Source organism: Strix aluco, chromosome 20, assembly GCF_031877795.1.
Source record: "Strix aluco isolate bStrAlu1 chromosome 20, bStrAlu1.hap1, whole genome shotgun sequence".
Lineage (NCBI taxonomy): Eukaryota > Metazoa > Chordata > Aves > Strigiformes > Strigidae > Strix > Strix aluco.
In genome coordinates, this window is record NC_133950.1 from 9,150,441 (window position 1) to 9,162,957 (window position 12,517).

The following is a 12,517-nucleotide window of genomic DNA, read 5'->3' on the forward strand; positions in this document are numbered from 1 at the left end:
TCTCCTACGTGAAGGAGACAGCCTGACACGTGACAGGCAGGAGTCCGGTCGTTGGCTTCACTCCCAGGACAGCAAGAAAAGAGCTACGGTCAAACTTTCCAAAACACTTAAATAATTTAGGAAGCCAGATCCCACTGGAAGTTGATCTCCTTCTCTAACAGGTGAGCAAACTCAGGTACAATGGGAGTGTTTTACCCATGTCCACACAACAGGTCAGAGACAGAATTGGGAATAAAAGTCCTGGCATGCTGCAATTGCTTGTTTCATTTAACCTCTCTGAAAAATACAGGAGAAATCCAAATGGATGGGTGAAAAAAATATATATGCACTCCCTAATGCTTTGGGATGTTCTTGCCATCCTCCTGTGAACCTTAGCAGCTTGAAAGATTGCAAGGTCCTGGTGTAACATGTCCCTGTTACATTTGGTCTGTGGTTGCAAAAAATCTCCCTTTCCTTCAAAATGCAGGGCTTCCCTCCTAAAACAAGCAAGAACTTAGTCAGCTGTAGAGGTTCCCCGGTATCCTCATTCCATTAGGAAGATTTTCCAATTTCTGAAAAGAAGTGTGTAAAGAAACAGTTTGTTTGGCTTCACTTCAAATATTTAGCTCATTTTTCAGCAAGCCAGAGGTCAGAGTGGGATCTGTAGGTCAGGAGCAGAAAAAAGTTGCTTTACACAGTGAAACCCCAAGACATAATGAATTTTGAATGAGCGGTCATTCCTCTGACTGAAGCTTTCTAACATTTAGCAGGAGTTTGGAGGATTTTTTTCCCCTCCTTGTGAGTGCTGGAGGGATGGGGGAAGCTGTGCACAGTTACACTTTTGTTAATTTTTGCTGGCTGTGAACCATTACACATAAAAGCGCTTCTGTGAGCAGGGTCCCATCTCCAGGCACGTCACCGAGATGAACTGGATGGCACAGTGTATTCTCAAGTAGCATCGTTCACGTAAAAGACATTCCAGGGAGATTACAAACACGTCACCTTTGGGAAACCCTCTCTCACTTGGAGAACACATTCAGGGATTGTTCTGCTCTCCGTGCCACTGAGCCTTGGGCTACTGCTGCCCCATGGTAAAATTTTCCATGGAATTTCTGGTGCAAGGCTTGGATGGTTTCAGATGCAAGTTTGCTTGCTGCTAGGTTGGATTGTTTCAGGAGTTATAAGGGAGCCAAAGTGGGTGGGTAAACAGGCACGTGTGCAAATAGTAAATCCCCATGCTGTGGGATTTTTTTATTCAGTGGTCTCAGCATTGTCCCATCTTGTGTGTAGAAAAGAGGAGCAAAGCTAATGTACTGATGGTAAATATATTTAGGACAATCCCAATTTCTAGATATGAGTGGGAAATTGAATTAAACCCAGGATAGCATGAGTAAAATATAGCAATTAACTATAGAACTACAAAGCAATTAACTCTTGAATTGCTTCTCCATGAAAAGAGGGCTATTTCTGGGAGCACTGGTTGGAGATGGATAATTCTGAAGGAGTAGGAGAAAAGGAATGAACATTGGACTGGGTTTAATAAAACAAGGGTGGGTAGCCTGGGGGCATGATGACTGTTATTGGGGCTTGCAGATTGGTGCGTGGATTAATTTGTAAGGCCTGCCTGTTCAGATTTTGTATTGCTAACAGCTCCTGAGGCGGATGCTGTCCTGTACCTTTTGTTGCTCAGCCCATCTAACTGTACCACACTGCATCTTCCCTCTCTGCCAAGAATGTGGGTGTAATCGCAGATTCAGGACTAACCATGTTGGAACACATCAAGATCAGTTATTTTTTTTACCATTTTTAGGACTACTGCCAAACTACACCCTTTTCTCTCCACAGTTATGAGAGCAGTTTAAAACGTCTAGCACAAGGCCCAGACTTGGTTACAGCAGTTTCTTGTGCACCAGACTGGACTTCCCACTGTCACTTCATCAGCAGGATGTGGCCACTTCTCACTAGGATAAGACCACATTGGTCTTTAGGAACAGGATGAGTCTCTGACCTTCCTTTGCCTGGATTACATGCTGTTTTATGTCAAGAGCCTGTGTTTTTCATAATCGCTTGTTTTGTCACTGGATACCAGGACTAGATTCTTTCTCCCTTCTTCCCTCCTTTTGGTTAAGGCTTTTTATGATTTTGTTGCTGTGCTTTGGTTTAGCTCTGGAAGAACCTCCATCAGATTTTGCTGGAGGTGTGATTAGTCTCTTATCCAGGAGCTCCTGATTAGCAGCTGAGCTTCCTGTGTTCCACGTTTCCTCCTGGAAACTATCGTTTTCAGCTAGGAGTCACATCAAACCACGCTGTTCTCTCCAGCCTGACACTGTTTTAAGCCTGCCCCAGGCTATGGTGGAGCATGGATTTCAACTGACTGCACTGAAATGGGCTTTGAGCCAAGCTGCCTGACTCCAAAGTTGAATAACAGCTGAATTCCCTCCTCAAAACTAGCAGCAGTCTGGATTTATGAACCCTGTTCAGAGCTACCTAGATTATTGCTTACGTGCAAGAGCTTTTTAGGAACTCATCTTTTATAGAGACATTACTGTTCTGATTTCTGTCACTTAATATTAATTTTCATATATATATTTGAGACTTGGAAGACTTGGGTCAAAGTGCTTTTGCCACCACAGACTTGCTGAATTACCTTAAGCAGCACATTTAGTCTCTGTTTCAGTGTCCTGTCCAGTGAAGTGAACAGATGATGCCACAGTTTGCTGGGAAGATGAATTTATTTAAGACTACTCAGTGCTCAGTTACTCTGGTTACAGCTGTTATATGGGGTTTTAAATGATAATGTGATACTCAAACACCTTAATTTTAATGAAAGTTGTTTCAGTTTCATTGGAAATTCACAGCCAGGCTAAACTGTCGGAGAATTTCAGGCTGAAAATTTGGAAGGAATTTAAGAATGGGACATTAAATTTATTTGGGTAAAAAATGCCATTTGAAAAGCTCAGCTGCAGCCTTTTAATTGAACAGCTTCTTACAGCAGAGCAGCATGTGTTGTGAAACAGCACTGAGCACTCAACAACTGTCTATACCACAAGATACAATGGCTAAATAAAAAACCACCATTATTTTCTACTACAGTGCAGTAAAAATAAAACTGAATAGACATCAGCGCAGAGCAAGGGCATTGAACTTGGATGGCAGTCGCATGTTTAACTGCAGTGATTTTCCTTGGAAATCAGACCCTGAAGATTTTGGCCCCATGTATGCTGAAATGCTCATCGGAAATACTACAGCTTACTGAGAAAGTGTCTGAGTGGCTTTTTATCCCCTAGCCTGCACTTCTTCTAGCTAGAGGGTACATTAAAGTGCTCCTCATGGTGGTGTAAAGCTCACACACACTCTTGGCAGAACAGGAGCCCTTGGAAATGTATCTTCAGGTTGTTTCATCTCCCAGGAACGTGTTCAAGAGGACTTATAATTGTTTTTACTACTGCCTGAAAGGTTAACAGATCTTCTGTGCTGTATACAATCCTGGGATAAACTATTCTTAGCTGCTTATTCCAGATAACTCCTTAAATAGTCTTCGGAAAATATGCAGGATGCTTTTAAAATACGATGTAAAAGGAGATACTGCTTTATGTGATCTGAGGTAGATACTCTGACAGTGTCATTGGCTTCTGAGGCCTGTGCAAAAGTATAGATTTAAATGGTTTAAACAGGGACTTACTTCTGCTCCCCCTGCTTTACTATCCAGCCATCCATTCTCCTTCTAACCTCTAAAGGCAAAAATCTGGTTGTCTTGTAGGGGAAATGCGTTCATCCCAAATAACTGAACAATTTCCCTTTAGTAATTACTTCTGTTTTCTTCCATTTTGGCCAAAAAAATTGTTAACAGCTACACACACTTCCACTCCCCTCTGCCTACCTCCATCTCTTTCTGCTGGGGCTCCTTTCAGAGCTCTGACTCCTCTGACCCCAAGGTAGTTTCTGTTCCTGCTTGTGGAATATTTGGTGTACCCAAATTACCTCGTCGTCATGACACATCTTGCGGTGACAGGCACACATCCTCTTCCGTAAAGGTAGGTGGGAACTGGCAGCCAAGTTTCACCACTCTGAAGGCACTAAGGAGGGTGCCGTTGGAGCTGCCTCCTGCCCGGGCACGGACTGCTGGTGCTGTTACATCTGCCCACAACCCAGCCTGAGACTTTCTGCTGCTCCCGGGACTAATGCAAATGTCTACCGACTCCTTTTGACTCTGTTATGTGTTTGTTGTGTTTTTTAGGGTCCCCCAGGTCCCCACGGAAACCCTGGCTCACCTGGCCCCCCAGGCCTGAAAGTAAGTATTAATTGGCATGAGGCGCTTTTGCCTTCCTGTTTCAGAGGATGTCCCAGTGGGGGAAGTGCAGCTTTTTCTTATCCTGCTCCATACAAAATGACGAGTAGCTGAAGTTGTTTCTCCCCTCCCCTCTGCTCGCACACAGGCCCTCCAGCAGCACAGCCAAAGCCTTTTCCTGTTCTTGTGAGAGACCCTGCTGTGTGCCTCGGTTCTTGGTTCTCCTTAATTTCAAAGACTGCCTAATTAGGATCCTGCTTAAGCTATGCCAGTGTCAGGGAGCAAACTGCTATGTTGAGAGGAGGGCAGTGGAATCCTCCCACTCCAGAGCCTCACCAGGTCTGGATTTCTTTGCTTTATCATTTCTCTTCTCTGGATTTTGCAACCTACTCCTCCTCCTTTGGGTCCTGCTGACATCACCCTGCTTCTTCTCTGCCTTCCTCCTCCTGAAACTCCCTCTTCTCTCCATCCCTCTCCAGAGTTTCTGGGAACCCTGATTCCATCAGTTCTCCCAAACCAATACTGTTGCTTCCTTCTAGATGTCCTCATCTCTTCCATGAGGTCTCAGAGACCTCCTCCTGCCATGCCAGGAGCCCTGTGTTTTGCCCTTTTCTCCCTCACACACATTTCTCCTGGGGTGCTGTAGCTGAATCTTTGCATGGGACTTTAGCACAGATGCAGCTCAGAGGGGACCTAATTCAGTGTGCTGCAAAACCCTTCAGAAAGATGTTTTGTTCCTGTGTATAAGGCTTTGCATTACCTAAAGATCATGAAGTTCCTGGGAAATTGGTTTGGATTGTTTTGGTGTCATTGTTTACACAGAAATAGATTTATATTTTATAACACTTATCTGGGGCTAAAGGATAGTTGAGTTTTGAAAGGCAATGTTTAATAGAGGTTTTCGCTACCAAGGAAGCTGTAGGATGTCTCAGCCAAACATAGAGAAAGGTACGACAAGAGTCCTTTCTTTTCATGATCTCATCAGTAGGCAGAGATGTTATGAACACTATTGATGCTCTGGGAAAAAGATTCTGGAAACTTGGCATGCTGCCTCTACGTGATTAAAAATTAGGCACTGGAGACATGCTGGTGAACAGCAGCTGTTTTAAATTCTAAAGTGTAGTTATATGGCCTGAAAAGTGAGGCTGTAAAAGTTCTACATCTTAGTGTTCTGCATTTATTCTCTAGCAATGACTTCCAGATCACACTTGTTGAGTTTTATAAGTCAAATCAAAGTTCTTTTATCTAACTTCCAGTCCTGCAAATTCAGCTGGTCTAATCGGTAGAGTCAAACTATGTTTCTATGCTATAGGATTTTTTTTTTCCAAACACTTAGCCTAATGCCTTGTCAGAAATCATCATTTGGCTGTAAAGCTGTATTCAGTTGGTCTCCTACTAGAAATAAAAACTTCTGTAAACATTCTTCCTCCATCTTGATGCATGGTCTGGCAGCAGGAAGCCCTCAGCAGATGTATAGCTGTAATAGTCTGCAGCAGACATCTGGTGTCATTGCTCTGTGCGATATATTTTAATTTTGTCCAGCCACCATTTGCAGGATGAGGCTGTTCTACATGATGCTTTGTCAAAAGCGTTAAGTCTGACAATGGGATGTGAGAGCTGTAGCTCAGCCCAGGCCTGGGCATAACTTTGCCTCTAGCAAGGAGAGCCTGCTAAGCCCTGATTGCAAGATCTTTGCATAAGGAGCACTTTCTGGTAGGTGTGTATCAGATCCCAGAGTTTTGACTTCCCTCCTGCCTTTCATTTCTCTGGTGTTACAGCAGTCCCAGAGGATGGACTTTACACAGAAAATTGGTAATTCACCCCCTTACATTTTAAATGTTTATACTCTTCACCAGTCTTGACAAGCCTGCACCTGGGACCTGATATCTTTTTAGTAGACCCAGCCCATGGCTGAAATTACAGACTTGTGAAAGCTCAGCCTGGGTGACAAGGCAGAGCAGCTCCAGCTAGAGCTTCTCTTGCTGAGAGCCTTCAAGTGGCTGCTGGACGAGGTCTTCCCCAGATAGCAGCTAATACCAGGGAAAAAACAAGCAATCCGAGAAAGGAAACTGAAATTTCCCGGATAGATACAGCTTGGAAACAATGACTAACACCAAGTCATTGTCACTTAGGAAGTAACCCAGGAGCATAATTTTTATCAGTTGAATTAACAGAGCACTCATAAGATCAGGCAGTCAGCTGCATCCAAGGGATGTGATGTGGCATTGCAGCTGGCAGAGATGCGTGTGTTTGTGCGTGTCTCTTGTCCAGTTTGTGCCTTGGAGAGCACCAGCGTTGTGTTGTCAGACTGCTGCATTTCTGCATCCATCCTCTGCAGTGTCCTCCTTATTCTCATCACTGCAGCTGAGCACTTAGAATTCTTGTGCTTCGAAGCTCATCTTTTGCACAGAGCTGTATGTAGCTGTTGAGCCAAATTCCTGCTGATCTGCTTGGGCATGGTTCCACTGACTTCAGTGGCATTACACCCGCTCGTGCCACTTGAGAATTTAGACCATGGTACTTTTCTCAGCAATTTATAATGTGCAGCTGCTTAAAGGGGACTTCTTGCCACTTTTTTGCATTCTGTTTGCTGTCCTTGGCGGTTGCAAAATTGCTACTGCTTCTAGTTAGCAAAGACTTATTATAGTAGATAACCTCTTAAATGTCTGTGGACATATGCTGGGCTAGGGCTGTGGCTGGCTGTGTGACCTGTAAGCTGCTGGCGGGGACAGGAGGGGTATTTTTGTTAATGACTCGATGTAGCTCTGAGGATGCCCTAACAGAGTTTGGGACTGGGAGGAGGGTTAGCTGTCAGACAGGGTGTGTTTTTGAAAGCCATTACAAGAGTTGGGTTTGCATCTCTCATCTGGAGGCTTTTGGCAACAGGAGTCAGTATGCTTTGCTTAGTTAGCTGCTCTGGATAAAACTCTGTTATAGCACTAGGAAAAATTGAATTTTCATTTTAGTGAATGGTTTGGCTCCAAGATAGCTCATCAGTTTGGCTCACTGATGTTTAAAATACTACTAGTGGGATTGCAAAGCTGAGGTGTTTAAATTGCACAGCTCGGGACTTTTCCCAGGTAGGGAAAAAAAACCAGAAGAGAACCATTTCTTCCTTTACAAGAGGAAGTAGTGTGCTCAGTTGGTTGGAATGGGAAAGAGAGAAGCTTGTGGGCAAAGTGCTGTGGCTTAATGATGGACAAGGCTTAGGCTAATTCCCATGTTGTGGTTGCTGCAGGAGAAGAGTTGGGCAGTTAATCCATAATTTCAGCCCCTGCATCCAGGCATCCATTCTCTCAGGTCCTGATGCCATCTTGCTGATTAATCTTAGGGATGTGTGATCCTGCTTGGGGCTGAGTTCTCCACCTGTGTGATGGTCTCAGCAGTGTTGAACACAGAACCATGATGCAAAGCACAGTCTTTGCTAATGTGATCTGGAGCTTCCCATAGAAAAACATAAGAGGCTTGTATTCCTTTACATGGCTCAGAGCCATTGCATTGAGCACATGGCAAGATTTAGGGAGGGTGGTGGGTGTCTACCTGCTGCAGTAAATTAATTTTACAGAGTAGAAGTTAATACCCTGCGATCCTGAGGATTGCTCTAATCTGTTCCAAGCAGTTGTAGCACCCACTGACTGCTCTGAAGCTCAAAGAGTGGGAGAATTGCCCTGATAACAGCTGCATGCAAAGCAAGATTATCTGCATGACTTCATTTAGTGTTTGGAAACCAGGCAGCCTTCATTCAGAATTTGTACAGATGCATCTGCCTTGAATCAGCAGTGCTCCCTACAGTCCATAGCCCAGTAGTCTCACTCCCTGAACCTTGTAGTTTGTGGTGGATGGTGGAGGAGGAGAAGGGGAGATTTACACTGTGCAAGGTGGGAAGTATGTGTTGAATGTCATCGTAGTGAGACTGCAAGGAAAAGCTGCACAGCTAGCTATAACTAGACCTTTGTCTGCTAATGAGAAATGCCAGTTAATAAATACTATTACTCCTTTGTAGGGTCTCGCCTTCCCTCCAAGCACTTCACTTGACAGCCCTTAATTAACCCTCACAACTGTTCTGTGCTTGGAGGTTGGGTTTGAATCCTGTGCTGCTGAGGTGGCACACAGAGGGTGTGACTTGTTTATGATCCCAGGGGTGTTAAATAGCCAGTGACCGATACTGGGATAACTGTGTCCTAGCTGCGCCAGAAGAGACGTTATACAGACCTGAACTTCTTTGTGTGCAAAGCCTCACCTCTCCCCTGCGAAAAGAATCTGGCACACTTCAAATCTCTTCAAGTTTTCCCTACTTCTATCTCACCTGTTAGGTACACACATTACCTGTCCACCTTTTAATAATTTGAACTGGGATTTTCAAAGGAATCTGCTGGAATTAGATGTTTAAATGCTGCTGAAATCCCAGCCTGTGTTTGTCAGAAGATCACAGTCTTAAACTGTAATTTCTCTCCTCATGGTTGTTAAAATAAAGAATGCCACCACTTAAGATAAAGTGTGCCTCTTTCTTCTGCTAGCCTGAAAGCCTCACAATTGCTCTGGCTGCTGGTAGTAGTGTCTAATTAGTGTAACTTTCTCTGCAGTTTCATCTGTTCCCCACAGTTAAAAAAGCAACAGCATCTAGCAAGATGTTAAGAAGGATGGTTTAGCCAGGCTTGGTAATTATTTTTGTGATGGTAGTTGCAGACAAGGAAGAAATCACAGCTGTCTAGTCTAATAAGTATCAAAAGTCCTGACGTTGCCTTCTTCCAGTTATCCTTCCTTTAGTCAATTTAATACTGTCAAATACTATTTAAAACTCAACGCTTTAGCAGCAGCAATCACTCACTAAAACCACCCCCAGCAAAACAGCTATACCCGGGGACTTTAATACATTTGGGATGTTGGAGCACGATGGAGATAAACCAAAATGTTTTTCTAATTTGCTGGAAGCAGCACCACGTCTATGGGCCGGATCCTTGGATTCTGTCATTAATTTAAGTTTTTCATTTCAGGGTCAGAAAGGTGATCCTGGGCTGTCGCCTGGAAAAGCTCGCAATGGACAGAAGGTAAGATGTTGCCCAGAGTGCACAGGCATCAGGACCACGGTGCACTTTAAGCCCTGTGCATACACATGGAGGGAGTCCATACTTCAGCCACAAGCATCACAGCTACTCAGGTAGACTTAGAACTGAAAATTAAGACTCAGACCCCTGATTCAGGACTAAAGAGACCTAGCTAAGGTATTGACCACAGTGCACTGAAGTGCCTGCTGCCACAGCTCTTTGGTGTCCAAGTGTTTATCCATTTTGTGCACAATCCGCAGCCCAAACTTAAGTCCCTGCTGCTGCAGGCACATGGCTACTTAAACTAAGTATTTAAACTAGCACATATGAGATACAGCCACACCTTGCCAACTCTGGGCATGCAGCTGTAGAAAGAGGCAATCCCAGTGTAAGCAATAAAACCTTGAAAGCAAAAGAAAAGATGTTCTTGCCGAGGAGCTGAGGAGGAGCAGTTTGCCTCACGTCGCACACGCAGGTCGCTGCTGTGAGAGCAGCTTTGCTGTCCCGCTGGTGGAGAGAAGGAGGTTTCTGAGGCCATTGCACTGCCAACGCATGGACCCTGCTGTGTGATTACCAGAGGCCTTTCCACCAAGGTCTCCTCAAATCAGCACAAAGCACACAACTGGGAAGCGTGGCTGGTTTCTGGATTTAGCAATTGTGAAGCATCAGGGTTCTGCTAATTCTTTTCAATAAGTTACAACTCCCGCTTTTGCTGTTTCACAGCTGAGTGATTTTTACTGAGGCAACAAGGCCTCACAGAAGTCTAGAAATGAATAGTAGAGCGATCAGGGCTCCACAACATCTACCTCCATTAGTTCTTTCAGTGGTGTCTGCACAATACTTCATAACTCATGCCCAGGGCAAGAAGCCTGGTTCTCTTCCTTTCATCATAAGCCTTGCTATAAATGCACAGCTAGTAGAAAGCCATGAAGAACTTAGGCCCTTCCTTTGAAGCCAGATGCCTCCATGAAGCACAGCAAGCCACACAAATACAAGATGGAGGGTGACGCTAGAAAACATTGAGAAGGCTGTCTGAAATGATGCTTTTAACTTAACAGCACGAGATGCCTTTTGAAATTTCTGGTACACTACATCGGAATGGCATCACATGGAAATCATCCACCCACAGAGTCTGGAACCATTTTCTTGCAACCATGCTCACTGTAAGAAAGGGAGAGATCCAGATCACTTTTAGCTCATGTTAACAAGGCTTTATTCCTGTTAGCAGTAATAGAAACAAGGAGTTTCCAGCAGGAGTTTGGAGTGATGCCTAATTTTCAAGCTAGATGCTCCAAATGCATCTTCACTAAGCAGGCACAGCACAGTGTTGGAGACTCTAAAAGGTTTTTTGATCCTAATCAGAGGAGGCCAAAATGGGCTTGTGCAAATGGGATTGGATGTTAGAGAGGTCTCACAGCAGTGCAATTCTCTGTTCCTGTGATGATTTGGATATGCCAGCTGGGATGTGATGTAATCCCTTTTCAAAAGTACAGGCCACTGCAAAAACCCTCCCACCAGCAGCCTGCAAAGGTTCCATCCGTGTCATATAGTCAGGTTAAATAATTATACCATCAGCGCCATCTGAACTGGAGCCGTGGGCTGAGCCAGTGCAGTAGCAGAGTGTGAGCACAATCACAGGATTTGGCAGGAGGTACCTGTTGTTCTTATTGCATTTAAAAGCTAAAATTTTCTTGCCTTGGTGATTTAAATGCCTATCAAAAGGCGAATGAAGCATGTGACTGAATGAGATCATTGAGAAAAAGAAAAAAAAAAAAGCATTCATTCTGCTGGCAAAAAGCTGGACTCTAGCAGCAGCTGCCATTAATTAACTGGGTTTATTATTTATATGAGCCAGTTAATAGAGATGTTGTTTAAATCTACACTTCTTATCCAGTCAGTTTTTGAAGAGTTGTGATTAGAATCAGAAATATTAATAGCTGGGTGCTACTGTTGGCAAAATAATTTCAGTAACAGTATGCTAGGCATAGGGAAAATGTTGCTGAAAACTAATTCAAGTTGCCTGCTTCCTACAGGGAGACGTGGGCTTACCTGGTTTGACTGGGTTCCCTGGACCACCTGGTAGAAAGGTAAGAGTATTCTTTTCTAGTGAATTAGATCAATACTTTTATTTTAAAATGTTCTTCTCTAACTCTGCCTAAAATATTTCATTAAGTCCTAGTACCCATCAAAAAAGTCTTATGCCTGTTTCACAGGTGTATAAACCAGGATATAGGCTGAAGCAACTGCCTAAAGTTGTAGCAGCAAGACTGTGTAAGAGTATGAAATTAAATTCTGGATCCAGATTTCTGTTCCTTCTTTGAATTCCATGTCCCACTGCACTGCATCATCCCTTTGCACCCTGACACTGGGTCTTCATCAGGAAAGCAAATTTAGATCTGGTTCAGGCAATATGTTAACTAAATGGATCCAGAACTGACATCAGTACTCAAAGGTCAGAATCAGAACAGTAAACCTTGACTGTTTCTCCTGGTAAAGCACTTTTCAAACAAAATATCTGTATGACTTCCCTCTGTTTTGCTTGGAGATTGACAGCACTAGTCAGGTTTTGCTTTATTTGGTTCCATATTTATGTTTCAACAACATTAACGTCACCGCCAACAAGCCTATGCCTAGAAAAAAATACATAAGGGTAGACCACAAGATCCATCCCTGCCTTCATGTTGCAGCAGTGTATGTGCTCGTGCTCATGTGTGCAAGTCTGCACGGCAATACCTTAGCCATCCATACCTTTTATATATCAAGGACATTTCAGTTGACCTTCCAGTTCCAGGCTGTGCTGGTAGGTTGGTTTGATTTTTTGGAAGCTGGACCTGTTGCAGGGAGGTGTTTGACAGTTGGGCTCAGCAGACGTGACTTCCCTTCCCAGCAAGTCAATATTGATACCGCTAAGCCCAACAGTTAAAAATTAGCATCTTGTTTCAATCACTTCATCAGTCAATGGGCCATTGAAGATACGCTGTTCCTCAGGCCAATTAGCTGCACACAAACACCTACTCAGGTATGCTTTAAGACTCTGGGGAGAGGAAGAAGCTGTGGAGGAGGCAGAAAGAAATTCTCCCTCTCCATGATTGCTTGTTGTGTGCGTTATATTGGAATCAAATTGACAAGAGTATGGGCTGGGTCCGTTTTTCCACTCCCAAGGCTGGTCATGCTTGGGGTGCTGTTTGGAGCTAGGAGCGATAGA

At 44.0% G+C, this 12,517-nt stretch overlaps 1 protein-coding gene across 1 annotated transcript in view; it reads left to right on the forward strand.

Annotated features, from left to right (window-relative positions):
- The window catches only part of COL27A1 (collagen type XXVII alpha 1 chain), a 152,445-nt gene that overhangs the window by 20,100 nt on the left and 119,828 nt on the right, over window positions 1-12,517 (forward strand). The window contains exons 6-8 of the mRNA XM_074846242.1: window positions 4,217-4,270; window positions 9,262-9,315; window positions 11,346-11,399. Of these exons, the coding sequence (XP_074702343.1) occupies window positions 4,217-4,270; window positions 9,262-9,315; window positions 11,346-11,399 (162 nt within the window). The remainder of the gene's footprint in view (window positions 1-4,216; window positions 4,271-9,261; window positions 9,316-11,345; window positions 11,400-12,517) is intronic.